At 42.6% G+C, this 27688-nt stretch overlaps 1 protein-coding gene across 3 annotated transcripts in view; it reads left to right on the forward strand.

Annotated features, from left to right (window-relative positions):
* Nucleotides 1-27688, forward strand: part of CSMD1 (CUB and Sushi multiple domains 1) — a 1334105-nt gene that overhangs the window by 1276844 nt on the left and 29573 nt on the right. For all 3 annotated transcript variants that reach the window (XM_077309265.1, XM_077309276.1, XM_077309285.1), the window contains 9 exons: nt 10879-11067; nt 11454-11627; nt 12121-12303; nt 13267-13443; nt 14849-15028; nt 17614-17787; nt 18708-18881; nt 24510-24583; nt 26565-26676. In XM_077309265.1, the coding sequence (XP_077165380.1) occupies nt 10879-11067; nt 11454-11627; nt 12121-12303; nt 13267-13443; nt 14849-15028; nt 17614-17787; nt 18708-18881; nt 24510-24583; nt 26565-26676 (1437 nt within the window). The remainder of the gene's footprint in view (nt 1-10878; nt 11068-11453; nt 11628-12120; nt 12304-13266; nt 13444-14848; nt 15029-17613; nt 17788-18707; nt 18882-24509; nt 24584-26564; nt 26677-27688) is intronic.

Below are 27688 nucleotides of genomic sequence, written 5' to 3' on the forward strand. Positions count from 1 at the left end.
GTATATAATTCACTTTGACTTCATAATACTAGAATGGGGGAGTGTCCGGGCGAGGTAGGGACCTGGGGAAGTCAAGGGGGAAATGGACCCGGGGAGAGCCGTGAGACACAATGGCCCGAAGTAGATGGATGAGAACGACCCAGCCCCCAAGCTGGCCAGCCGGGACATTTGGGGTCCGAGCAAGTGGACAGGAACTGCAGGGATCCACCCGGACTTATGAGAAGGAGAGAAGACGCGGTGAACACTTACCTGATATCAGCAAACCGAGAACGCCCCTTCATAGAGAATGCCCAGACAGCCCGTGAAAGGGGCGAGGAGAAAGGGAGTTGTCAAGCAAACCTCCCCACTTGCACGCCCCAAGGAAGGGCCTGTCCAAGAAGCCGCCGATGCTGGAACCTAGGGAGAAACACTTACCTGAGAGGAAGCTTCCAGACGCCGGGGAGCGGATGGAACGGAAGGGCGGGGTCGTGGGCGCAGTTATGTAGGAAGGCGGGGTCCAAGGCGGAAGAATATAAGGTGGAGGGTGAGCGTTACGGGTTGGTTGGTGTGAGGGAGAGAAGAAGACGGTGGTGCTGTTCGGTGAAGGAAAAATAAAGAGCGGGTTCACAGAATCCAGCCTACGTCGTGGTTCCTTGGCAAAGTGGAGAGCAGAAGCAACGGAGGAGAAGGGCAAACCCCAAAAAGGGGCGAGGACAAGCCCCACAGGGAGGCACACTGTGGCTTCGATTGGCATAGATTCAGAACAGACAAAAGAAAACTTTCCTTACAACATCTATATCTAACCAATGGAATTAGCTGCCAAAATATATGGTGATTGCCCCTGGCTTTGATACAAATTCATAATCAGTACCTCTTAGTTAAATGAGAACAATTGCTAGAAACTATCTACTTCCTTCATAACTTAGAAGATTCGTATAAGTATGTGACTCACCACTGTTTGAAATAGATCGTTCCTCTTCATAGAACTTTTCTTACCCTGCAGGGTGGGGTAAGAATTTTGTCCTCCCCACTTTCCTCATAGTCTACTTTAGGCTAATCCTGCATTGAGCAGGGGGTTGAACTAGATAGCCTGTTTGGCCCCTTCTAACTCTTTGATTCTATACTGTAAGATGAGTGGAAAATAATAAAGTTTAAACAAACATCGAAACAAACCACAGTGTTAAACTTTCATCTAAGAAGCTTTCCAGTGTTAGCAATGCACTTTTCAGTGAAGATTCGCATTTTATCTGAAAACTGCATGAAGGAGTATTTTTAACAGTTAGTCCTCAAGGATTTGAATCTTCTCCAAGTGTGGTTCCAGTGTCATTGCCTTTCTTCCTTTCTCAACATACAAAAATCAAAATGCCAGAATTTATTTTCCATGTAATCCTTGGCAGCTGTCATGGGGGGAAAGCAATTTCTTTCTACTTATGCCTTGATTTGCAACTGGATGCCTAGAGTGAAGGGCAATCAAGGGAATCAGCTAGCTTATATCTGTATTCCAGCTGGCTTAACGTTTCATGGTTTTATCTCTACCCTAAAATTAACATTTAACAAAAAGGTGTATTTTAAATCATAGTTGGGCATTTTTAAATGTGTTATCAGTTGCCCTATAATTCTTGATGCACTGCAATAAACTGTTTCTCTCCCTACCATGTTCTGTAAAAGAAAAAGAGAAATACCAGGAATTTCATCTGCAGTTGAAGAACCTTTCTCTTCAACACAATATGCTCTGGAGATGTGAGCAAGATAGTTTCCCAATCTGCTTTTGACCGGAGCTCTGTATTGTATGGAACTAAATATAATGTATAGATCTGGATTTAAAAATTATAAGATAGACAGGGCTTCATTGGGAAGGATGCACCCCATTTGTTCTAGCAGAAGGGAAAGTTATGAGTAAGATTGCTATACAGAAGTACAGCCCAAATCCAGGCAGTCTGATTTGTATGTTATGCTAATCTAAGGTGACCAGATTTTAAGATCGGTAAAGCGGGACCGCATGCCGGGGGGCGTGGGAAGGCTCCCGAAGGCCGAGTGAGTGAGTAGCGCGGAGTGAGGAGGAAAAGACAAAAACAGCCAGGGCAGGCTTGTTGACAAATATTTACAAGGGGGGAGGGGCTGGGCTGGCGAGCGAGGAGTTCTCCGGCGCTGGCTTTATTGTTTGAAGCCACAGCATCGATGCTATGAACGGAGACTGCGCTAAGCGCCCTAGCCGAGGCTGTAGATGCTCCCCCAACAGCTCTACTCCCCCAACAGCAAGAGCCATTCTTGGAGCATAACAAACATGTGCATTCCCTGGGGGGGGGTGAGGCACTTGCGGGCGGCCCCCACCCGGGTTTACTCACAAGGAAACCCAGGTCAGATGTGGTGGTGGGAGTGCCTGCCAGGTGAGGGGACGGTCGTGGGGGGGTAAGAGGGGGCCGACTTGCGAGTAAACACGCAAAGGAACCAGGATGCCGGCAAGGTGGGGGACGCATCTAAGCGACCCAAGGAGAGGGGGGCCAGTTGAGAGTGGCAGGCAGGCAGCAGGCGGGGCCTGGGGAAGGAGAGACGAGCAGCCCTGCAGAGTTCCTGGCTGGCCTGCGGTGTCTAAATTCCCGCAACACAAGCCGCTAGCGGGATTTTTGATGACCAGGGTGGGACGTGGGGCTATTTCTGCAAAGGCGTTCGTGTCCCGCAGAAGTCGTTATGGATGGGCACCTTATGCTAATCAGTCTCTTTATGTTACACCAGTCAGTCTGCAGAGAGTCAGCCTGGTGTAGTGATTAATATCGGTGGTCTCTAATCTGGAAAACCAGGTTTGATTCCCCAGTCCTCCACATTGTCAGGAACAAGGATTCAAATGCAGGAGCAGTCCTCTCATAGATGTTATCCACAACAACATAGAGTTAAAGGGCATTCAGTATTTATTGAGAACAGCAATCTGTTGCTGTTTATTGAGAACAGCAATAGAAATCATAATTCACAGGTACAGGCACAGGAAACCGTTGATAGAGACAAAGAGCGGTGATCTCTCTAGAAGAAGAAGAGTTGGTTCTTATATGCTGCTTTTCCGGACCCGAAGGAGGCTCAAAGCGGCTTACAGTCATCTTCCCATTCCTCTCCCCACAACAGACACCCTGTGGGGTGGGTGAGGCTGAGAGAGCGCTGATATCGCTGCCTGGTCAGAACAGTTTTATCAGTGCCGTGGCGAGCCCAAGGTTACCCAGCTGGTTGCATGTGGGGGAGCGAAGATTCGAACCTAGCATGCCAGATTAGAAGTCCGCACTCCTAACCAAACTGGCTCTCTAACCTTATATAGGGGCAGAGATTCAGGCGGGAGAACTGGGGGCCATTCCGCACAAGGGGGTAAAACCGAGATTATTACCTGGTGCAAATGCTTTATTTTCAGGGTTTCAGACAACGCCATCAGCCTCCTTCCTCCTCCCAGCTCTGCTCTCACTACATCTTCCAATTTGTAGCAAGAGCAGTGCAATCCCAAAAAGTAGATTCCCCTGGGAAAATCCCACCAGCTGCCACAAGCAGCCAGCCAAGGGAGAGTCAGGAGGGCAAGCACAGTAGTCGTCATACAAGGAGATGTCCTGCCCTCGCTTCCACCCCCTTCATTTCCAGGAGTGGGGTTTTGCATTCTTTTTTAAAATAATGGCAAAGGGGCTGAAGCTATGAATAGATGTTTGCGAGGCTGCAGGATGCTTTACAAACATGTCCCAAGTCGCACTCCCATACTCTCTCTCTTTCCCCAAGTTAAAAAAAATGGCAAAGAGGCTGGAGCAATGAATAGGTGTTTTCGAGGCTGCAGAATGCTTTAAAAACATGTCCCAACCAATGCATATATGAATAAACGGATCCACGTTTCATGGCATAAATCATTTTTTTTAAGTTCACAGAGAGCCACAGGGATATAAAGCACCATGCTGCGAGGTGATTGGTTGTCAGGAGTGACTGATGGGTGCAAGCTGGGGGAGGTGCTGGAAGCTTGTAGCGTGTTCCTCACTCCTCGGAAGGATGTGAGAAACACAGCAATGGTGGAGAGAAAAGCGAGAGGGCTCCCTAGTGTAAAATGAAATTAGGATGCTACAAAATGTCATGCTGGCCCATGCAGCTCCAATCACGTTTCTTTTTCTGTTGTGCGGAATAGGCCTGGTTCACATCAAGAGGCCTTTGATCCAGAAGTTGCGAACATATTCTCTGTTCCCAGGCCCTAAATTGCCCACAGCTGTCTCCAGCCAGCTCTCCTAGAAGCCAAGGAAAATAAAAGATAAGACAAGGCACCCAGTAAGGAGGGGGAGGGGAATGTAGCTGCAGACTAGCCAACTGGATGAAAAAGGAAGCAAGAATCTGGGGGGGGGGGGGATGGGCTATGAGCCAGGCTGAAGGATTTATGCCGTGAAGCCACTTTTCCAGCATGGACCAGGAGGCAGGATATGACACACATGCAGCTAGCTGGGTGATGTTAGGCCAGTCACAGTTCTCTCAGAGCTCTCTCAGCCCTACCTGCCTCACAGGGTATGGGGAAAGGAAGGGTAAGTTATTGTAAGCTGTTTTGAGACTCCTGCAGTTAGTAAAAAGCAAGATACAAAAAAGCTAGCTCTTCTATTTTTCTTTAAGTTTTGCATTGTTAACCCTTTGGATGTACATCAGCTGCTATCAACTAACACAAAAAGCTGTGAAATTATCAAATTAAGGATCTTTTAAAGTGATTATTTCATCATGCTGGGATTGGCTCTTTTTTCCCCTTCATGGTCAATCCAGTTACCTTGTACCCAGTACTGATTAAAACTGCAGTGCCAGGCAAGTCAAGTCTGGCTCCAGCAAGTCTGCCCATTCTAATTAGGGATCACTTGGTCCAGACCCTTCACTGGCAACTGTAATTGGTGTCAACTCACCAACTGTCTCCTCCTGTACTAATGTCAGTGTGCCAGGTTTCCCTCCATGGTATGCAGCCTACTCAAAAGCTGTGCAGCCCATCACTGCTCAATATCACGGCAGGAGCAGAGATGAGGGATAGCCTTCCGTGGCATTTCCAACTGGGAATCTAGAAAATATATGACTTCATTGCATGATGTTGTAGGAATTCCCCCAATCTCGGTGGTTTTTCCTGCAGAAATCAGGGGAAATCCTGGAGTACCATATAATATGATCAAATACCAGAATGACATTAGGCCTTCCTGCAGTGTCTTTTTGCCAGTCTCCACACCCACCCTGCAGTGGTCCCGCCACTGTATGAAACTAGACTGACAACCGTATTGACACTGCTGAGGTGAAGACCCTCTGTGACTCTGGCTTGTAATCAGATAGGAACTGCGCAGCTTAGTTTGCTGTGGGGTCATTTTCATTTCCCAGTATGCTGGCACCCTTATGGAATTAGTTGCCGCTTATAAATACTGTTGGCAGAGTTTAAATATGCAGGCGTGCTTAAAAGAATAAAATAGTTTTTATTAAGAAGAGAAGCAAGCTTTGGAAAGAGCTGGCTGTCTGACCATTCTTTTCTTTCTGTCTGTCCAACTGCTGTTCTGGAAGTAAGCTGGGAGGAAGTATGCTCAAAGGCGCAAGAAGTCTCCAAATGAGCCAATCAGGACTTTAGGAAGGAGGGTGTTTGAAAAACAGGACGTTTTTATTCTAACTAGGCTAAATGCACATCTGATGCACCTTGTCGAATATTCTTTGTATCCTTTTGAATCATTTGACCTTGCATATTCCAACACCCATTCTCAAGATCTAGTGTGCAAAGTTCTTTAGAGTCATCTTCTTCTATAAAGTCTTCTGGGAATTTTCTTAGAAACCCCACCTGCATCATGCTACTCTCTTCCCCAGAGGTACGTCTGTCAATGTCCATATTTAGTTCTTAGTCCAGAGCTTCAGTTTTATCTTCTGCAGCTTACTTCCACATTTCTGCCCACATATTGAGGCATCTTCTTATGTCTTCCCATGTAGAAGGTTCTGCTGCTGTTTCTAATTTAATTAGAATCATAGAATCATAGAGTTGGAAGGGGCCATACAGGCCATCTAGTCCAACCCTCTGCTCAACGCAAGATCAGGCCTAAGCATCCTAAAGCATCCTAATTATATAGGCACATCTTTTCAGTGAGCCATTCCACACAGCAACTGCATGCTCAGTTGCTTCCTGTGTCCCCACAGGGGACACATTTTAGCGGCAGACACTCTTTGCCCTAGATTTCTGTGTCCTAATGGACGCAGACACAGTGGAAAGGTTCCAATGCACGAAGGAGCATTGGGGGTGCTGCAGGATGCCCCATTTGGAGCCGAGGTCTCCATAGGAAGTGGAGGAGCTGGGCTTTAGGACAGGCCCCGTTGGCCCCCACAGCAAAAAAGGGAATGTGGATTCTTCGTTCCCTTTGTATAGGGCAAATGAGGATTCAATCTGCACCAGGCCTGGGAGGGTCCCGTCCCTGTAGCAATGTATGGGGAAGCAGGGATTAGCCCACTTAGCCCCACTTCCATATGAGTGCCCTCCCAGCCTTTTATGCCCATGCAGAATCAGCTAGTAGTACTCTCTTATTTGCTCTAGTTGATCTGACTTCAGATTCTGCATCCCCTTCTGATTCTTGGGGTTCTGCTGGTACTTCATCTGCAAAATTCACGGTGCTCAGTTGTTCTGCTTCTGGCTGTTGTATTGTATTTTCTTCCATCAGTGTGGATTGTTTGAGGATTACCTTTTTTGTATTTGTAGGATTTTCCTTCTCCCCAATATAGACTGCTATAGATCTTTATTGTTTCAGTTCTTGGATTACTGGTCCTTATCCTTTACATCCTTAGGCATATCCTAAAAAAATGCCTTGCTCATTTCTCATGTCCATCTTCCTTTGTTTTTCCTTGGGTATGTAGGCAAAGGCTTTTGACCCAAATGCCTTCATTTGATTCATGCTTGGTTTGTGTCCATACCATACCTTTGATGGGTAATCTGTTCTGTAGGTAGCTATATGTGTTAATTTCTTCTCTCCAGTATTTAAGTAGCTGTGCTTCTCGGAGCATGCGTCTGCACACCTTGGTTAGGGAGCAATTATTTCTTTCAGTTGAAAACCAGATTGGTGTAATTGGTTAAGAGCAGCAGCCTCTAATCTGTAAAACCAGATTTTGTTTCCCAATCCTTCCACATGCAGCCAGCTTGAGTGACCTTGGGCCAGTCACAGTTCTTTCAGAGCTCTCTAAGCCTCACCTACCTCACAGGTTGTCTGTTGTTGGAAGAGGAAAGGTAGGCAGCTTTGAGACTCCTTCAGGTAGTAAAAAGCGAGGTATTAAAACAGCTCTATTTTCTGCTATGCCATTCAGTTCTAGAGTATATGGAACAGTGAGATTTGCTTTGCGGCCAATTTGCTTGCGGCCAGGGAAGTTTCTTACTACGGGGGGGGGGGGGAGCCGCGGCCCGGTGCTAGGGCTTTCACGGCCCGGCACTGGGCCACGGCCCGGTGGTTGGGGACCACCGAGTTAGACTATTTGTCTGATCTAAATGGTTGTGCAACTTCCCTTTCTTTGGCATTTTAATGCTAAAGAGTCTCTTGTGCAACCAGAGCTGGCTTTTGAGAGAGGAATTAACATATAGTCATTCTAATTCCAGCCAGACTTCTTTTCCTGTCTGTATTTGAGTGACATTCAAAATGTCTCTGTAATTCCCTTAATTATGACCTCACTCCTTGCTTTTTCATTATCAGAATCCCAGGTTCTCTTCCTGCCTGCTGGTCATCTTCCAATCAGAGGTCTTTAACAACATGCCACCCCGCTCTCCAGCAGGTGGCTTTTCATTCTCACCCTCCATATCTGTTGCCTTCAGTAGGCCTATCCAATAGGTAGTTATGCTGAATGTTGTAGGAAATTGTAGTTTTGTGTTTTTTCTTCTCTTTGCCTTCAGCCTGTTATTTCACCGCATGAATACTCACTATGGGCTCATAACCCGGTTGACAGAGTTCACATATGTGAAGGAGAAGAGCACCAGGCTGCCTAAAAGAACCTGAGTTTTATGAGAGGGCAGTACAGAAATGTTTAAGGGAAAACAAACTTTGTATAGAAAGAGAAGAGTGTGTCCTACAATCTAGCAGTCTGTTTTGTTTATTCTTTCTGTTCAACTGCGGTTCTTGAGGCAAGCTGAGAGGAAGCATGCTCCAAATGAGTCAATCAGGACATAGGAGACTATATGAAAAATAGCAGAAAGTTCCTGTTCTATGTACTATGCTAAATACACATCTCTTCCAATGCCCCCTTCATATCCTTCTCAGTCATGCACACTGCAAATGTTGCATATTCCAACAATACCATTTGCCTTTCTTGCCATCAATAGTAAGGAATTTACATATTGTATATAAGATTATACATACATGTTCTGATTTTCTATATAACTGCTACTTCTACATGAATGGAAGGAGGGAGATAAATTTAATATATATTCTGAATATGCCATTTTGCCAGAAAATTGAGTGCTTCTATTGTCCTCTTTTTTACCTCAGTAATTCTGTTCAGACTGCTTCTGAGTAGATTTAGTGCAGCAAATCATTTTGAAACACAATGGCCTTTGCTAACTCTAATATTTCCTCTTCATCTGGAGGGAGCACGTTAAATGTAGCCATTGCCTCAAAATTCAAAACAGATTTTTTTTAAAAATTATTTATAGCTGTGCTCTGAACTGATTTTAAATGTAAGAGAAAACATATAGTTGTGGCAAGTCATTACCACAACTGTAAATCTAATATCCTTGCTGAACAAACTCTTAGTTATGGAAGAGCTTTGTGAAGAATATTCTATTGCAGGTAATGGAGCAATTTTGGAACTTATTTCTAGTAATAATATTTTTTTCAGCCTTTGGAAGTCTGTCTATGCCTGAAAAATAAACCTTCAATGAAAACCAAGGAAGCGATCAGAATAAGATGGAGTGTGAGGTGGCATAGACAGTTTAACCACATGACACATGTTGAATGTGCTACGGGCCCCATGGTTTCAGGGGCCCCACATGTTGCCTCCCCTTCAGCTGTTTACTTCTCACTGCCAAGAGGTGGAAGATAGAAGAAGCCCACAGGATGGGAGTCCTCTCCAGTTTTCTACGGTGGCTAATACAAAACAATCCAAAAAACAGCCTGCCCTGTGTTACTGTCTTCAGCTTCTGATTGGACGTGGTAGCTGGGGGAGCGGACAGGGATTCTCATCCTCCTTGTTGCTGTGCAGAGGAGATTTCAATACCTCCAATGCACACCCATTGCCTCCCCAGCTCCTGCCTGCATGCACACACAGAGTTATGATTTGTGCTGTCCTGGGGAGCAATAACAAGAACCTCAATTTAGCCACCCGCATGCCAGACACCTTCCTTGCTTCTAGAAGCCTCTATTTAGGCATGGGAAGCAAGCAGCCTGGAGGTCTCCTCATGAACAAGTTTTTTCCGCCAGTTGCTGCTGTCTCATCTTGCTTCCCTCAGTGCTCTGCTCTCTATTCCAGCAGTGAGTAATGGCTACATTGTATCTAGGGGTGCTCAAGTGTTGGCATGGCCAAATAACGCCATTGCTCCTTGCCTAATGAACATCACCAATTTCAAACTTAGATGGGCTTTCTCCAGGGCAAGGCTAGACACTCTTCCAACAGCAATTTTGTATGGGAGGTATCACCATCAGCCTCTACATCTGAGATATTGCTTCTGTGCAGACTTAGTGGAGACAACTTTCCATATTTTGTTCCATTGTGCCTTATACGAAGTGGAAAGAAATGTGCTGATAATGCTGCCCTTTCCCGCTTTAAGCTCCTGGATAACTACCTGAAATACGCAGAGGGGCTCCTGCTAAACTTTCCTTTGGATGAAATGTCAAAGGTGATTTCAAATGCAGTTGCAAAATTTTGCTTAGCACTTAGAAAACAAAAAGTTTAGTTAAACATAATAGGTAATTTCATTATTGCTGTATCCTTTATCTTCAGTGTATCCATTTTTATTTGATATATGCAAATACTCCTATAATCAGATGTACTTTGTTTGCTGAGTTTTGACTGTATTCATAAATCTGATCTCTGATGGCTCAAGTGCTGGGGGTTGGAGGTATGACAAATGCCCCCCCCCCAGGTATTTGTTTAGAGGATCACTGTTTGTATTGAAGGATTTTCTTAAACAGTGTTTTGCTTCCCTCTGAATCAGCAAAAGAATGGAAGGGATTAGTGTCATTCATCGCAAATTTGTTGGCAAGTTTTAAAGTAAATCATTTTATTTCCTGTATCTAACAAAGTGTGCAGGCACAGAAAAGCTTCTACTTTGTATAAAAGGTTGTTGGTCAAGGTGCTACTGGACTCAATGTTTGTTTGACCTAGCTTGATTTGCCACATAACTCTATGTTGAAGGCTGCATATGAGATGTTTTCTTTAGGAGATTTCTGAGTGGATAAGGGAGACACATGGAGTTTCAGTGTCCACCTGGAGACTTTCCAGTCCTTAGATGCTATTTAGTGCAGTTATGTACTCTTCAATTTTATTGACATGAATGGGCCTTATGTATATCTAATTATTGTGCTGTAATGTGATTGCTAGAAGCAGACCACATTTGTTTTTGTTTTTTTAAGTTTCTGCCCTTATCTCCAGTTTGTATCTCATGCCTCCTTATCCCTTTCTCACTCATACCTGCTATGTGAATGCTCATGTCCTCTGAATTTGTTTTATCCACTTCTCCCACTGAATCCTGCCACAATTCTACCTCCCTCTGTCATGTCATTTCTTCTTCATCTTAAAGAAATACTGACTTTTAAAAACATAGTAGCAGTTAAAGTCCAAAAGCTTCAGTGGCTAGTGACATTGCATAATGGAAAATATTGGACCAAATATTGGACCAAACCTTTAATCACTGGTTGTGGCCTTTACTTTTCAATAGATTTAAAGTGGTAAGAATGTTCATTAATGAGGAGTTTTGACTTTGATTCACAGTTGTGAACTGCACAGATCCAGGTTTTGTGGAAAATGCTGTTCGTCATGGGCAACAGAATTTCCCTGAATCTTTCAAATTTGGAGTCAGCGTGGTATACCACTGCAAGAAAGGACTTTATCTTCTAGGGTCTTCTGCACTGACCTGCAAAGCCACCGGTTCGTGGGATAGATCACTACCCAAATGTTTGCGTAAGTATTCAATGAGTGGTAGTATTAGCCAGAATACCAATTAATGTGGAATAGTATATTTCGTTATCCCACATTATTCTATTTCAAGTTATTGTGATTTGTAATAATAACAGAGAATAAAATGAAAATCAAGGAACTATCAAAAAGCACAATTCCTCCTGGCACAAGATGGGCCACAATAGTATTCTCCCCCTCCTTGGTGTATACATCAAAATGTTTGAGGACAACACTGTGGTCGCCCAACCCCAGAACAACAGACTGGCAAACCTCCTACTTCTTCTTGCCCTTCTTCTCAAATATGGGGTTCTAGATGTGAATTTGTTCAAACTGATATCTGATCTGGATGTTATAAAGTTAATCACTTTTCTCCCTCTCCTTCTACACAGCAATAGCTTGTGGACACCCTGGAGTTCCAGCAAATGCAATTCTGTCAGGAGACAAATTTACATATGGCTCTACTGTCCACTACTCCTGCACAGAAAGTCGAACTCTCACAGGAAATTCAAGTAGAATATGCCAAGAAGACAGCCGCTGGAGTGGAACTCTGCCTCACTGCTCAGGTAATTGTGTAAAGCATGGACCTAGGAACAGAGCGTATTTAAACTGTTCCCTTGTAGCAGTAACATGCCGTATTTTGATCTTTCCCTTACATGGTGTTCCTTGGTTAACCATTAGTTGTTTTTAACCGTTTTGCATTTTCTACCACTTGGTGTTTTAACATTTCCTTAGGTTTAGGTGGTTCATCTGTGACCGACATGTTATCTGTTCCTGTAACCCTGAGAGCACTTGTATGGCTTAGCAGCCAAAAAACAAAAAGAGAGCTCAACAGAGGCATTGGATAGTCATCATGCACATGAATCTGGGATTCTGAACAGAAGCACACTTGCTAGATTCACACAAGTCATTAATATTCCCAATGGAGGCTCATGCGCTTTCCAAATGGAGAGATTATGCTGATGCTGGTGCACATAACTTCAGAAGCCAAATTATATTGCCTTTTCAGGGAGCCTGAGAAGTTATACAGTTATAACTGCAATTCTTTTTGTTTCAAAGGAAATAACCCAGGATTTTGTGATGATCCTGGAGTACCATCTCATGGGACTAGACTTGGTGATGAGTTCAAGATAAAAAGTCTACTGCGTTTTTCCTGTGAAATGGGATATCAGCTGAGAGGTTCCCCAGAAAGAACCTGTCTCCTTAATGGGTCTTGGTCTGGTTTGCAGCCTGTGTGTGAAGGTCAGTAGTAGCTATGGCTGTTTTCATTGCCAGGTCATCTAACTTCAGTTCCATAAATGCAACACTTGATGCTTTTATTTCAGTAAAGTACTTTTGAATGCACTTTAAAATGCACTAAACAATTTGCCTAGTTCAAAACTTGTTTCTCAGACTGGCTTACCTTTGGTTGGATCAGTGAAGTCAATGAACTCAGGATGTATGTTTGCTGGCTTGTGAGACTAATAGAAATGAGTTTGTTTCTAAGCTGCAGTTGTTAAGTGTGGGAAAAATAAAGCTCAACCCATGATCTCCCCTTTTCCCCCTCCAAGACTGGTTTCGTCCAAAGCTGCTTAAAGACTCAGTGTGGTTGCAGGCTGCTAGTTATTGGTCCATGGTTCACTGAAAATTTTCAGGTATTCTTTAAGCTAACAGACAATATAGAGAAAGTATTTGCCTTAAGACAGCTAAACCAGACTCATAGAAATACAGATATGCCATACATTAGGAATAGAAGCTGCAGTCCAATTTAAAGTTTTATCCTTAAACCTCCTTTCTTTCCCCTATCAAGAATCTGCAGACAGGCCTTGTGTATAGATGGCTATGGACTTCTGCTGTTTATATATATTGTTGTCTTTACATGTTCACATGTAGTGTTCTCTTTCCTGCCAATAACCTATTGCGTCTTCTTTCCCACCAGTGAAACTTTTCCCTATTCTTTCACATGTAGAATTCATATACATTTATACACACAAGGGTCTTCAGGGGTTTTCATCCATGTTGCTAAAATTTGCGCTTTGGCACTTTTTTGCATCATTTTATGCATCTGCACAGGATCTAGATACTCTGTAAGAGGTCCTTCCTTCCTTCCTGTTTTGGTCTTTAGAATTAATACATACCATAAACATCCCATCATCATTTTTATCTATATCCTTGTAATATTAGAGATAAGAGTCATTTTTTCTTACTTCCTCCCACATTTAACAGCTGTGTCATGTGGAAATCCTGGAACACCAGCAAATGGCAAGATAATCTACAGCGATGGGGTCTCATTTTCAAGCTCCGTCATATATGCATGTTGGGAAGGCTACAAAACTTCAGGGCTAACTACTCGGCACTGTACAGCCAATGGCACATGGACTGGCACCACCCCAGATTGCACAGGTCTGGAACTGACATCTTGTTAACCAAAAGCTTCAGAAATGACAGAAATATTCATAACAGAAAGAAAATGATTGACTAGTAAGAAAGGGCGTCAGATTGTAATTGTATTCATTAATACCTTTCACCATATGCCATTCAATCCTGAACATATTTATCCAGGAGTACCACTAAGTTCAATGGAACTCTATTCCTTGATAAATTTACTAGTGTAGTGGTTAGGAGCACGGACTTCTATCAGGCAAGCCGGGTTTGATTCCCCGCTCCTCCCCCACATGTAGTCAGCTGGGTGACCTTGGGCTCACCACAGCACTGATAAAACTGTTCTGACCAAGTAGTAATATCAGGGCTCTCTCAGCCTCACCCACCTTACAGAGTGTCTGTTGTGGGGAGAGGAAAGGGAAGGTGAATGTAATCCACTTTGAGACTCCATTGGGTAGAGAAAAGTGGCATATAAGATCCAACTCTTCTTTTTCTACATCCTTGGATTCATTTTGAGAAGAGTTCAGCAATGCTGCTGTTTTGGAAGAACAATTTTATGACACTTGCCATGACAGCCATCTCTCTAATGCACAGCGTTGGTCCCATCTATACGATGACACATATACAATTTATAGTGTAGTCCTGTGCAGAGTCACTCCAGTAAGCCCACTGACATCTGTTGAGTAAGACTACTATTGCACTGTAAATAAAATGTACTACTACATTTTACTAAATACAGTTATGTTCCCCCAAGCTCCATTCGGTTTTTTTATGCTATCTTGTTTAATAGCAGAATTTAGTCTGTCACCTCATGACAATGAAGAAACGTGGTTTCTGAGGAGTAATGTTTTTGCAAAATTTTGTAAAATCTTTGCTGTATATATAGCCTAGGAGTAATTCAGATTTTGGGCTTAGGCTGTAGGCATTTATGATTAGGGACCTACAAAATATATCAGAAAAATACAAGCAGCGAAACTAATACAAGTGCAAATAAATGCAGAGAATGAGACTTGGGATTGCACAGGTGTGTTTGTACAGCATTTAGATAGATTTGAGTATCAGGTGGCTTCTGCAAGTTGTGAACACAACTCATTTTCAAGGATCAGTCTATTTGTTCCTAACCTAGCAATATCCTACTGGGAATTGCAGATGCACCAGCAGGAACTCCTGGTTTTATTAGCTTTCCAGTAAGTACCCATACACAAAGACTAACAAGTGTAATACTAGATGTAATACCTGATCCAGTCTCTTAAAAGTCAATGTTTGCCATTGTACAAATGTTAATAAATATACACAGATGTGCGTTTAGATTTCAGGATGACATCCATTGTACGTATGTATTCATGTGCACATGTATTAGGATTTGTAGGGTTTTTTCCCGTTTAATATCTTTACTAACTGCCTTTTTCACCTTTACATCCTTCAGTGATCAGTTGTGGAGATCCTGGCGAATTAGCAAATGGTATTCAGTTTGGAAATGATTTCACATTCAACAAGACGGTAACCTATCAGTGCAATCCGGGCTATCTAATGGAACCTGTTGGTGCATCTACCATAAGCTGTGCCAAAGATGGTGCATGGAACCAGAGTAAACCCATTTGTAAAGGTGTGGTCTTTTGGAAGTTTAGAAAAATTACTCTCCTACTGGGCAAATTCAGTTAATTCCTCATCTCTACAATAAATATGATCTGTCTCAGTAGCATCTAAAGTAAGAACAGAAGCTTTTACTATGTTTATAAGTGCAGTGATAGGAGAAAAGGTATGATGGAACTCTTGAAAACAAAAAGACTAGAATGTTCCAACCATGCTGTTTCCTGCATTTCTCCCTGTTTCTGCATCCTCTTCCAGTGCCCTAAAATCTCATAGACTCATTATGCATGGTAGCAGCCAAACGGGGCTGTCGCCGTGCCATTGCAGTAGGACAAAAAGCCCCGCCGTCCCCCGTGTATGCACGGGGGAGAAGCTCCCCTGTCACACGCCAGCTGCCCCGGTGCAAAAGCCTCGTGCATGCAGTGCAGGGCCGGAAGAACCGGGAGTGCTTTGAAGCAGTGCCAGGGGGGATTGGGGGCATCACTGCATGATGGTGGGGAACAGCATGCTTCTCTCCCACCATGGTGGGGGTGGGGGGATGCCTTTGTCAGCTCCGCGGAGCCACAGAGCTGGCACGGTCAAGAGGCCATAGGCTTAGCTCCTCCGATTATGCACAGGACTAGCCTGACGTAGCCCTCGCCTACGCCCTCGGGAGACCCAGGAACGCGGAAGAATCCGCGTTTCCTTAACATGGGTCTTCCGAGGACCAGGGCTCAGCAGTGCCCGGGTTAGCAGTGACGTCAAGCATAATTGGGGATATTTCTCGGGCATTCAAGCCCGTGCATAATCGGTCATAGTTTCAATCCAGCCAATGTTAAGTTTTCAGTGATAAAGCACACAGAATCATTAATCCCTGGCATTTCTCATTTAAAAGACATTCTGTAACAAACTGAGATTATGGACAATTGCAGCCAGCTGTTATTTAGTTAAATGAATCAATATTCATTTTATATTTATTTAATGAATGAAGTATGGGAAACTGAAGTTCTGGAAATCTTTAATATATAATTGAATATTTTTTGAAAACCTGAATTTTTTGGCACCAGATGCTCAACTTATTAGATATAATAAAATGTTTTCGTGTTCTTCCATTGAAAAGAATAGGATTTGAAAGAGCCTTGCTTTGGCTGGCTCATTCCCATGTTTTGTTACAATCAACTTTTCATGCAATTACACTTCTTCCAAGAATTTAGGGTAAAATACTAGGGATGAGTATGAACCAGGACACAAAACAAATTTTCCCACAAAAATGCCCCAGTTTGCACCGCTCAAACCAAGGTTTGTGGGAAGTGCCTCTCCCATTTCAGTCTGGTTTGGTTTGGTTCAGAGGTCCAGCCATTTTAGACTGACATCAGATGTGTGCCCACACCCCACTGTCAGGCCAGAATGACTGCACATGATTTCAGTGTGCCGGATTGCTTCCCTCCTGTTGGAAAGGTTGTGTGTGTGATCTGACACACCAAAACAATTTGCAGTGCTTTCAGCTTGATAGCTGCATGGTCCCACTGTTAGACCAAAAGGACTTCAAGCCATTTCAACATGCCAGATCGCTTCCCCCCTTCCAAAGGGGGAGAGTGATTCAGAGCACTGAAATCACTTGCAGACATTCCAGACTGACATTTGAGAGTTGCACACTCTTTGCTGTCAGCCCGAAATGGCAGCAAACTATTTCTCACTACTAAGTGGGCAGAAGCGAAACAGACCAGCCTGGATTGGTTTGTTTTGAGGGGTTGGGTCATCTGGTTGTAGAGGTTCTGTTCAGAAATACCTTGAACCTTGAAACACACCTGGAATTTCTGGTTCATTTTCATCTCTCATTTGGGCCACTCAACAATTCCTTAGAGGCAGATTAGCTGAGAACTGTCTTTTCTGAGCCCCCTCCCCCAATCTTAATTGCCGAGCAGGGATTTGAAGTAAAACCTTCCTAGCTCAGCACCACTCTCCTGCATCATGCTAGGATAATTCACACATTTAGAAGTATGTAAGAGAGGGATGAATATGATCATGCCCTTTGGATTTTTCTTTAGTTATGGTGTGGCTACTCTCCCCGACAGAGAGCCTCTTGTGGCGCAGGGTGTTAAGGCAGTGACATGCTGTCTGAAGCTCTGCCCATGAGGCTGGGAGTTCAATCCCAGCAGCTGGCTCAAGGTTGACTCAGCCTTCCATCCTTCCGAGGTCGGTAAAATGAGTACCCAGCTTGCTGGGGGGTAAATGGTAATGACTGGGAAAGGCACTGGCAAACCACCCCGTATTGAGTCTGCCATGAAAATGCTGGAGGGCGTCACCCCGTCAGACATGTCCCGGTGCTTGCACAGGGGATACCTTTACCTTTACTCACCCGATCTGTCGAAAAATTCCCTCTATATGAACAGAGCCCTTTTTGGTAGATCTTTTTAAAGTAGCATTCTGTGCTCAAGTTCAGAATTAGATATAATCTAGGTTTTCTCCATGTGAACCTTGAAAAAGGAAAAATCCCCTATGTAATATTATATACCTTATGTATTATATACCTTATGTAGATGTAGATTACTATATTTTAGATACATGTATAAATGACATTATATTTCAATACTTTTTATGTTTTTCTGTTTTTTTGCATAGCTATCACATGTGCCCCACCTCCCCAGGTGCAATATGGAAAGGTGGAAGGGTCTGACTTCCATTGGGGTTCTAGTGTCAGTTACAGCTGTGCTGATGGGTATCAGCTTTCCAATTCTGCTATTCTTTCTTGTGAAGGACAAGGAATATGGAGAGGAGATATTCCACAGTGCCTGCGTAAGTTTTTCTAATTGTTAATTTCAAAGACCATCGGATAGCATAGACTCGGGTGTGAGAACTTGGAAAAGCTATGCAGGACCATACAGAATCTTTATGTGTGCCTAGCAGACAGGATGACAGCATCTATGGGGCTTTGACTACCTTTCCAACATGTGGAGATTGAAAAAGCAGGAAGTACTGGATCTTTTGAAACGAATAATGAGATATCCAAAGTCTGGACCTAAAGCTTTCATCTGTCGTATGCATCACACTTGTTAAATACTGTGTGTTCACAATCCTGGACATTATTCAAGGTTCAAGTAGCCAACTCAGCTAGTGTGTGCATAAACTTGTTGGAGCCCCTTGGATTAAAGCTGCTCCTTGGATCAAAACTATTTGAACTACTCCTTGTTCTTCTGATCTGTATATTAGAACCCAGAACCATTACATCAACTATTCATTCTTATGTGAAATAGAGCAGTAGATTGTTTAACACATAAAGTGGGTTAAAAATTTCTGAACACCTTTTAGTCCATGAGTATGGGGACTCGACTTCTATCAGGTCTCTGCATGGGGGCGGGAGGGGAGAGAAAGTGTAACTTTCCCCCTCAGTCATTTTGCTGGTCAGATTTTGCTCTCCAAGAATAAAAGCAGACTGCCCATACTTGTCCTTGGAGGGCTAATCCACTATGTGGGGAGGAGAACATCATTGTTGAACTTCACCTCCCCACATAGGCCCAATTCAGATCTCATAGAGACCAAAGGAAGATGGTGCTAATTTAACATCAATATCTTTTGAGAATATTGTTTCCCAAGCAGAGGTTATTTGAGAACAGTTCACTAAGCAGTGTGGTAACAGATCAAACCTAGAAACAGTTTCCTTGCACATGACAATTAACACAGGACTCTCTGTATTATGTTCTGTTTTTGTACAACAGCTGTCTTTTGCGGAGAGCCTGGTGTTCCAGCTGAGGGACAACTGAATGGTAAAAGTTTTACCTACAGATCTGAAGTCACCTTCCAGTGCAGACCACCTTTTATACTAATAGGTTCATCAAAAAGAATTTGCCAAGCAGATGGCACTTGGAGTGGAATTCAGCCAACATGCATTGGTAATTACCACAGTAATTTATTTCCACCCCACATGGCTCACATACAAAGATGTTTTTCCTACACATTGATGAAACAAATAAATGCATGCTCAAAATGCATACTGTGTCATGTATGACGATCACCTGTTTATTATGAAGCTTGAAATAAGCAGCATCAAAAAGTAGACTTATCTGATTTTTATTCTGTCCTTTTCTTCTAGGAGCTCAGGGGAGGATACTAGTTCTCCACTCTGCCCTTTGATCCTCTCAATAATATCCTGAGAGAGATTATGTTCAGAGAGGGTGACTGAACCAAGGTCACCCCAGGCAGTTTCATGGCTGAGTGACAAGCCGATCCTGAGTCTCCCTAGTTATAGTCTACAGGCCTCACTGCCTGTGCTTATTGGTAGAGGACACAAGGACTTTTTATCAGATGTGTGATGGGAATTTTGTTTCTGCTATATGTACACCCAACCCTTTTCTGCTAGTGACCGTGGCATGTGGGTGGAAGCAGCTTCAACACTCTTTCCTGAACTGCTTTTGCATTCTCAGCCTGCCCCTTGAAGCCAGTGTAAAGTAATATGATTTTTCAAGCTAAACCAGTAGTGGCACAATAGGGCACTTTGAATACACAGAGGAGGGGAGGGAACAGAAAATGTCTGACAGGTACCTGGGAGGCACAAAGCTCTAAGATCAATGAAAAACTATGCCTGGCCCAAATTGATAGGGTTGCCAGCCTCCAGGTGGTGGCTGGAGAACTGGTATTACATCTGATCTCCAGGTGACAGAGATCAGTTCACCTGGAGGAAATGGTTACTTTGGAAGGGGGACTCTATGGTGTTGTACCCCACTCTGTGGTGTTGTATCCCACTGAGGTGCTTCCCCACCTCAGACTCCTCCCTCCTAAGTCTCCCTCCCTCAAATCTCCAGGCATCTCCCAAACCAGTTAGGTCAAGAGTCCTCTGAATCAACTAACAATACACAGAGCATTTGGGAACTATTGTTTCCAAGTAATGTGAGTCGGTTTTGGCTGACAACTAGGAACATGAGAAGAAAGGCTTCAGCCTTCTCTCCCACTCCATTTTCCTGAACTAAAACAGCCATGGGAGGGTGCTGCATGCACTGCTCTGGGACTCCATGTGAACCTCCTGTGACACAGTATCCCAGAGGAAGGTAAACAGGCTCCCCTGCAGCACTTTCAGCTTGGGAAGAAATGGTGTAGGAGAGGAGGGTGAAGCCCCTTTTCCTTCTCAGAAATAATAGTGACAAATAATTTTTCCCTTTATAGTGTGGTGACTGATTCCTGAAGGGTAGACATTGATTTTGATGCTGGCAGGGCTAAACTGATTCAATGCTCCCAGGTTAAAAGCAGATCCTAGCAATGGAGGACCATCTATTTAAAGTTATGATTCATCTTTTACTTTCCTTTTTTGCTAGCTTCATACTGTTAAAGGAATCTTCTTTGGTACCTCTCGTATCTTTTCCAAACTGTAGTACTTGTACAGAAACCATAGAGTTTCCTTCAGTGGAACGTCCTCTTAGGCACTAGATTCACTAATACCTTTTAAAAACATGATACTAGAGAGGCAAATACTTCTACTGTATCATTTTGCACTGACTTGCAGTCTTCTGAACTTTTTCTCCACCCCCATGCCAAGTAACTGCTGTTCTTAGTCAGAACACTAGAACACAATGTCCATGGATTTAGTCCTCTAGTGTGCTAACTAAACATAGCTTCCTTGCATGGGTTACAGCACATTTTAAATGAGATGCAGAAACCTTACGAAGTCAGAAGCTCTTTTGCCTCACATTTAAATCAGACCCAAGGCCTGTTGAGTGTCTAAAAGAGGGGAACAAAGAAGAATTGTTACGGTTTTATTTAGTGTTCACACATGAATGCATACTGGGTTGTATCCTTCCTGATTTCCCACTTAGTCAGATCTTTCCTTATGACTTCCCTGCTTCCATGTAGCTTTTGTCCATGTAGTTTCTGTCCATGTGAGTCCCTTTTTAAGTGGTCAAAGAAGCTGCTCTTCCTTCTTTTGTCAGTGGAAAAACAAGTAGAATGCAACTCATCATAGCTAGCTGAGTTAGCATTAAAACATGCTACATGGTTATGTAACCATTAGTTGATAGGCCTGTTGCTTCTTGTAATGAAACAAGTTTTTTGACAACATGGCTCCCTTGATGATGTCCTTTAATTTTGCTGTGCCTGACAAGAATTCTGTCAAGGTTGATAGCATGTAAGCCTAAGCCTACTAGCATTAATAAGAAACAGGACTTCTAAATCTGACCTATCAGTTGGTATGAGTTGCTAGCAATCTCCCTGTTCAGAAAAAACATGCATTATAACTATGTAAGGTAACGCTATTTCAGAATTCATAAAAACATAAGAAAAGCCATGTTGGATCAGGCCAATGGCCCAAATACCCAGATGCCATTAGGAGGTCCACCAACAGTGCCAGAACTCCAGAAGCCCTGTCACTGTTGTCCCCCCCCCCCCGCACCAAATATACAGAGCATCACTGGCCCAGACACACTGTTCTATCTATACCTGGTGGCTGATAACCACTTACTGATCTCTGCTCCATATGTTTATCCAATCCCTTCTTGAAGCTGTCTGCACTCCTAGCTGCCACCACTTTTTGCAGCAGTGAATTCCACATGATAATTACTCTTCGGGTGAAGAGGTACTTCATTTTATCTATTCTATAAGCTTATTGTGCCTTAATTTCATTGAGTGCCCATGAGTTCTTTATTGTAAGAGAGGGAGACAAATACAGAGGAAGGAAAGTGCATATATTTTTATATATTCAGATTTTTATACTGCCCCTCTTGGGCTAGCCATCTCAGGAAGGAAGCTAGGCTACACAATTTCTGTCATAGAAAAAATTCCAACATAACCTGCAATATGGAATAGAACAGTACAGGAATTAGTTGCAACATACCTGAATCACAGAACCCATGGGAAGGAGTGGAACATTTTCTCTTGATTAAGCAAAGGGAAGTTCAGGAGCGGTGAGCTGTCAACTCATAATCTGAGCTAAATGTTTTATAGTAATAATCATTTACGAGCCTCTTGTGGCGCAGAGTGGTAAGGCAGCCGTCTGAAAGCTTTGCCCATGAGGCTGGGAGTTCAATCCCAGCAGCCGGCTCAAGGTTGACTCAGCCTTCCATCCTTCCGAGGTTGGTAAAATGAGTACCCAGCTTGCTGGGGGGTAAACGGTAATGACTGGGGAAGGCACTGGCAAACCACCCCATATTGAGTCTGCCATGAAAACGCTAGAGAGCGTCACCCCAAGGGTCAGACATGACTTGGTGCTTGCACAGGGGACACCTTTACCTTTTTTAATAATCATTTGCAAGCACCACTTGCCCCAAAGGTGGCGCTGTCTCCCCTGCCTTGCAACAGTTATTCCCTTGCAAGTCTGTCTGCTGTTACCCTTTATGTCTGGGGTCCCCAACCTGAGGCCCGCAGCCGCATGCAGCCCCCAACTCTGTGCAGCCCTCCAACCTGCTTGTCTGCTGCTGTCACCCTCAGGGCATTTTCCCTCAGACCCATACTAAAGAAATTTGCTGTAAGCATGTTCACAGTCTTTGGCATCACATACATCTGTGAACAAACTTTTTCTGAGAGGAAAATTGTGAAATCGAAGTGTAGGTTAAGGCTTACAGATGAACATTTACATGACATTTTAAGAGTGTCTGTCACAAACCTTGACTTGGACATCAGTGCCTTGGCTAACAGAAAACAGCCACAAAAATCACACTGACTAGGGAAGCATGAATAGATAAATAAAAGGATTCCACAGTAAAATATTGTTCCAAAATGGATTGCATTAAAGTGAACACTTCTTCATTTACCGTTGAATGTTTACTTTTGATCTAAATACGTAGGCTAATCATTTTGTTACTTTTTTGTTTAAGATGTGGCCCTCTTTAGGCACTGGGCATGCTAATGTGGCCCCTATGCGCCAAAAGGTTGGGGACCCCTGCTTTAAGTCAAAGATTGTTTTCTGTTAGTTTCATTTCTGTTTCATTTTCCCATTAGCAGACGCACAGTCAAACTGCTGATGAAGTTAAAAGTCCCTTGATTGCTCAAGTGCATTTTTAAAATGATAATGTCATGTGTTAGCCTCCCATCTGTCTGAGTTCTGAAGACTTTAAGATCTGTTTTGTAAATAAGACCATTGTGTATTCCACTAGCAGAATGATTAAACTGGTTGCCTGGCACTGAACAAATCCAGTGAACTCACAGCAGTATTCATGTAGACTCTTCCCACATGGTCAGTAACCAGGCAAAAGCCAGATCACTGGATCATTCGCACAGAGGCACTTGATCATACGTATAGAGCCTACATGTATACACTTGTGCATGTTTGGGCTTGAAGCCAAGCTAGATAAGATATTGTCCCTGGGTTCAGCCTAAGGTTGTGTCTTCATTTTGTAGCATCCTGGAACTTCTTTTGGGAGCACCGTGGGGGCCAGATAGCAGTCAGGACCACTGCCATGTCAGGGGAGGTGGAACTTGTGCCTTCTGCCCTGCTCCGTTTTTCCAGCATGGAATGGCATTGTGGAAATCATTATGTCCCATCATGCCCCCTGGCATCATTTTGAGTAAGAAACAGTGGTGTGGGGGGAAAGGAGGTGCTCATTCCCCTGTGCTGTGGTGATATCAAGGCAGAATTCAGCTTCTGCAGCATTTTTAAAAGGTGTTCCAGGACTTCATAAAATGAAGACACATCCATGGAGCAAATATAAGGATGGCATCTCCTCTAGTTTGCCCTGGTTAGACTTTTGACTGTAGACTTTATGAAAAGGGTCCACCCATATGATCATGTATTAAACGTACATTCTGGAATGTATGAACAAGGCTTAAGACCAAGCTTTCAAGCATAATTTTAAAATTTCATACTCTGATACAGACTCTGTTTCCTTTTAATGGGAAAGTAACACCAGATAAATGAGCATACTAGTTCAGTGACAAAGAACAGAAAATACAAGCTACATTCATGGCTACACGCACAAACACATCATATATGAATATTCATGTTTGTCACATTCTGAAAATGCCTGAAGGAATCAGTGTTATCTCAAATATTTAAAAAATTGGGTTGAGGGATGGGTTGTGTTGAATGTATGCTGATGCTGGTTGTTTATATAATAATTGAGTGTACATCTGATGACATGCAAATATTCAAAACTCTCTAGAACAAAATTACCTTAAATACATGGGTTGGATCCGGTCATTCTGCAAACTCATTCCATTTATGGCACCACTGAATTCTATTTCTTTTATTTCCCACAAAATATCCTAGTGCTCATGCATATTAATGTTTCTTCAGATTTATTTTATTTATTTAAAACATTTCTGTCAATCTTTTTCCCCAAATAGGGTCCTCAAGGTGACAAACATGAAAACATTTCAACACTAAAACATAATTAAAAATAAAGTATATATTAAATAAATAATTCAATAAAAGCATGAACACACATAACAACACAATAAGAAAGAAGGCCAATTACAGGGTTTTTTTAGGGGGGAGTATTCCAAACAAAACAAAATGATGTTTACAAGCTATCAAAAGATGAGACTTCATATTTCTCCTTTGTTTTCTAATGTCCGTGTTCCTCTATCCTTAATTGCAGATCCTTCTCATAACAGTTGCCCAGATCCTGGTACACCACACTATGGAATACAAAATAGTTCTAAAGGTTATGAGGTAATTATTTTCATTCAAAATATGAGACCCAGAATAGTTGAATGGTTATTTGGGTTTTATAAATACCTTGGTTATGATTTTTTTTTTATATTATAGTTCCTAAACATTTTAGATATATTCTCTGATCAGTGTTTAAGAGATATTTTCGATTAATTTTATTGGAGAGTTTAGTTTGAAGCCATGTTATGGACCATGGATAAGCACACGATAGATTTTTTTTTAGTTCGGGGGTGGGGACATGGTGGTCATAAGAATAGCAAGAGCATGGTCCAGAATGGTTACTCTCCAATTAACATTTGTGAACTTTGTTTGAGGTCTCGCCAGATAATTCTTCAAGTGACTTCATTTAACTGGTGAATGATGATGAATTTCAAGCACAAATATTGAAGTTAAAATTACTATGCACATTGGCCAATGCACTGCTTGATTGTGTGCTCTCCATATAATTCCTCAATTATGCAAGAGGCATTAGCTTGAGGGTCTGTCTTGAGAGCAATTGAGAAACTATTGCAAAAGTACATAAACACCACAGTTGAGTTCTTCTTCTGCCGAGTTATGAATGTATGAAGTTCAATTCCACCCTAGTAAAAATTACAAAGGTAATAAGGTAATTAAGAAGTCAGAGATTCAATGTGCCTAATCTGAAGTTTTGACTCCCATCACAGCTTCTTTCTGCCTTTCTGTTCATCACCATAATATCTAATCATTTCCTAAATGTTAAAGATACAGTAATTGCCTTCCTTCTCCCCAGCTGTTCGAAATGGAAAATAGTAGTAGACTAGCATTGTACCATGGCCCACCTTGTTCTCTTGTTAGAGCAACTGAAACTTGAAATTACAAAAATCGAAAGAGACGTCTCTGAAACTGACCATTGTGTGGTCACAATGGGGCCCTGTCTGTGTGGTAGTCATGAAGCAGACTGGATGTATTCTTTGGCAAGTTGCTCTCGTTGAATCTACCTCATACAGTTGTTGTGAGGAGAAAATAGAGGAGGTGAGATCCATGTACGCTCCTCAGAGTTCCTTGGCAAAAGGGAGGAATAAAATTATATGATATGCAGTGGAAGAAACAATGTTGCTCTCAAGTTGTCCTCTTGGGAAGTCTCTCTAGGTCTCCCACTTTAATTAGTTAAAGCCATAACAGAAAAGAAAAAGAATCTGATGATGTAAACTAGCCTATGAAATTGAAAGGTAGAAGTTCAATTTAGACACAAAACCACAAAAAAAGTTATGATGATGATGGAACTTCTACAAGACTACTGATTTGCTGTCTCAGTTGCATATTGCATTGTGGGGTGAGGCTTGGTTACAAAGCTTTATTTCAGCTGGTTCAGAACCCTCGTATATTTTGGACACAGACTTTTGCTGCATGTTATGTTACTCTGGCTAGGCAGTTCCAAGTCCGGTAAGACCAATATCATTTAATTGAACCAAAAAAAGCCTCACACTAGAGAAATGTGGTCTATAGTAGAGGCCTGCCTCCACAATAGACTAAGGAGGCACAAAGCAAAAACATGGCTTTAGATCCAAGGCCAAAGTCTTGTACCTTATGCAGTATAGTGTATTTTCCCAGGAGAGTGGTCCAGACGTGTATTAAACTGCTACAAAGTTGACTTTTTTCAGAGGAAACTCTTATCATAACATTATATATGACATTATATATGTTTGAGTATGGACAGAAGAAAGACTGCATGTGTTAAGAGCCAGTTTGGTGTAGTGGTTAGGAGTGCGGACTTCTAATCTGGCATGCACATCCAGTTCAAAGGATCAGGGTGTGGAGAGCTTCTTCTAATCTGAACAGACAATGCTAACCGTGATTTACCAGTGGTCTGGTTCCAAACCTGTGTCCAGTAAGCTTGAATTTACCCCAATAAATTAGAAGAACATTTCCAAAAAAGACAGCTCATATAACCATTGAGAAAGTTAGGTGTTGGATTCTGTTCCTTTCAGTATCCCCACCTTCTCTTCTTTTTTCTTTTTAGGTTGGCAGCAGAGTCTTTTTCAGGTGTAGGAAGGGCTATCATGTCCAGGGTTCTACAACACGCAGTTGTCTTGCAAATTTAACTTGGAGTGGGATACAGCCTGAATGTATTCGTAAGTTAATTTTTTAAAGCTTCAATACCTCTTCAATTCACTGTAAAAACAACAACAACTGTGTTATATTGTTGTCCTTGTGGCATAGGTTCTCGACTGAAACAAAGGATTTGCTTTGGTGATCCTGCCTGCTATCAAGCATTCTGGCTCAGTATTGACTGATCTAAACATTTCATATGCTTACGTGATGGATCTTAATTATGGGACTGTTGCATCCACCGATTTCCCAAGGGGACATGGGCCTCTTATTTAAAGCATTTCCATATTATAGTCTGCAGCCAAGTATCACAGTGCTCCTGGAATTTTGCTCCATGCCAGTTGATTCAGTCCCAATGAGAATATGGCTTTTAGTGGCTTTAAGAATGGGTGTTCTCCAGCCTTTCCTCCATTCCTCGTAGAAATGAGTGCGCTGCAAGTGTCTCAGGCTGTGAGTGAAATGTTGGAAGATTAATGTATTTGGATTTCTGGTTTAGGGACAGTGGCGATCCTCTTCAGTAAAGTACGCTGATGTGAAACACAAGTGACCTTAGGTTCTTATCTTATTTCATATTTTCACTTTGAGATGTCATAAGTGAATAGAACAGAGCACAAAGAAAGAGACAAGTACAGTTAAAGCAGCTTTTATAAGCAGTGTAGCATAATAAAAACCTTTCTATGGAACCTTTATTTTGTAGAGGTTTATAATGAATTTATTTAGCGGAGAAATCACTCCATAATTTTCAAGGTTCTTTGAGTCACTGAAATGGAAGTGGTGCTTGGAGCAATGACAGGTCAGTAATTCACAAGACTGATCACTGCCTAATTTGTGGTGGCCTGTGCTTTGGCTTTCTAATTTCCTCCTAATAGTTTCTTGCTATGTACTGTACTGAAGAAGGTTATCTGTAAACCTGCACATGCAACTTTTCACACTCATTTCTTACACTGTGTTTTTATCAACAATTTGGACATCAACAAAAAAGCAACATTCCACGCTCTTAGGACATAAAAGCTTTGTTTAGCATAGTGTTATTGT

Source organism: Paroedura picta, chromosome 1 (genome assembly GCF_049243985.1).
Source record: "Paroedura picta isolate Pp20150507F chromosome 1, Ppicta_v3.0, whole genome shotgun sequence".
Taxonomy (NCBI): domain Eukaryota; kingdom Metazoa; phylum Chordata; class Lepidosauria; order Squamata; family Gekkonidae; genus Paroedura; species Paroedura picta.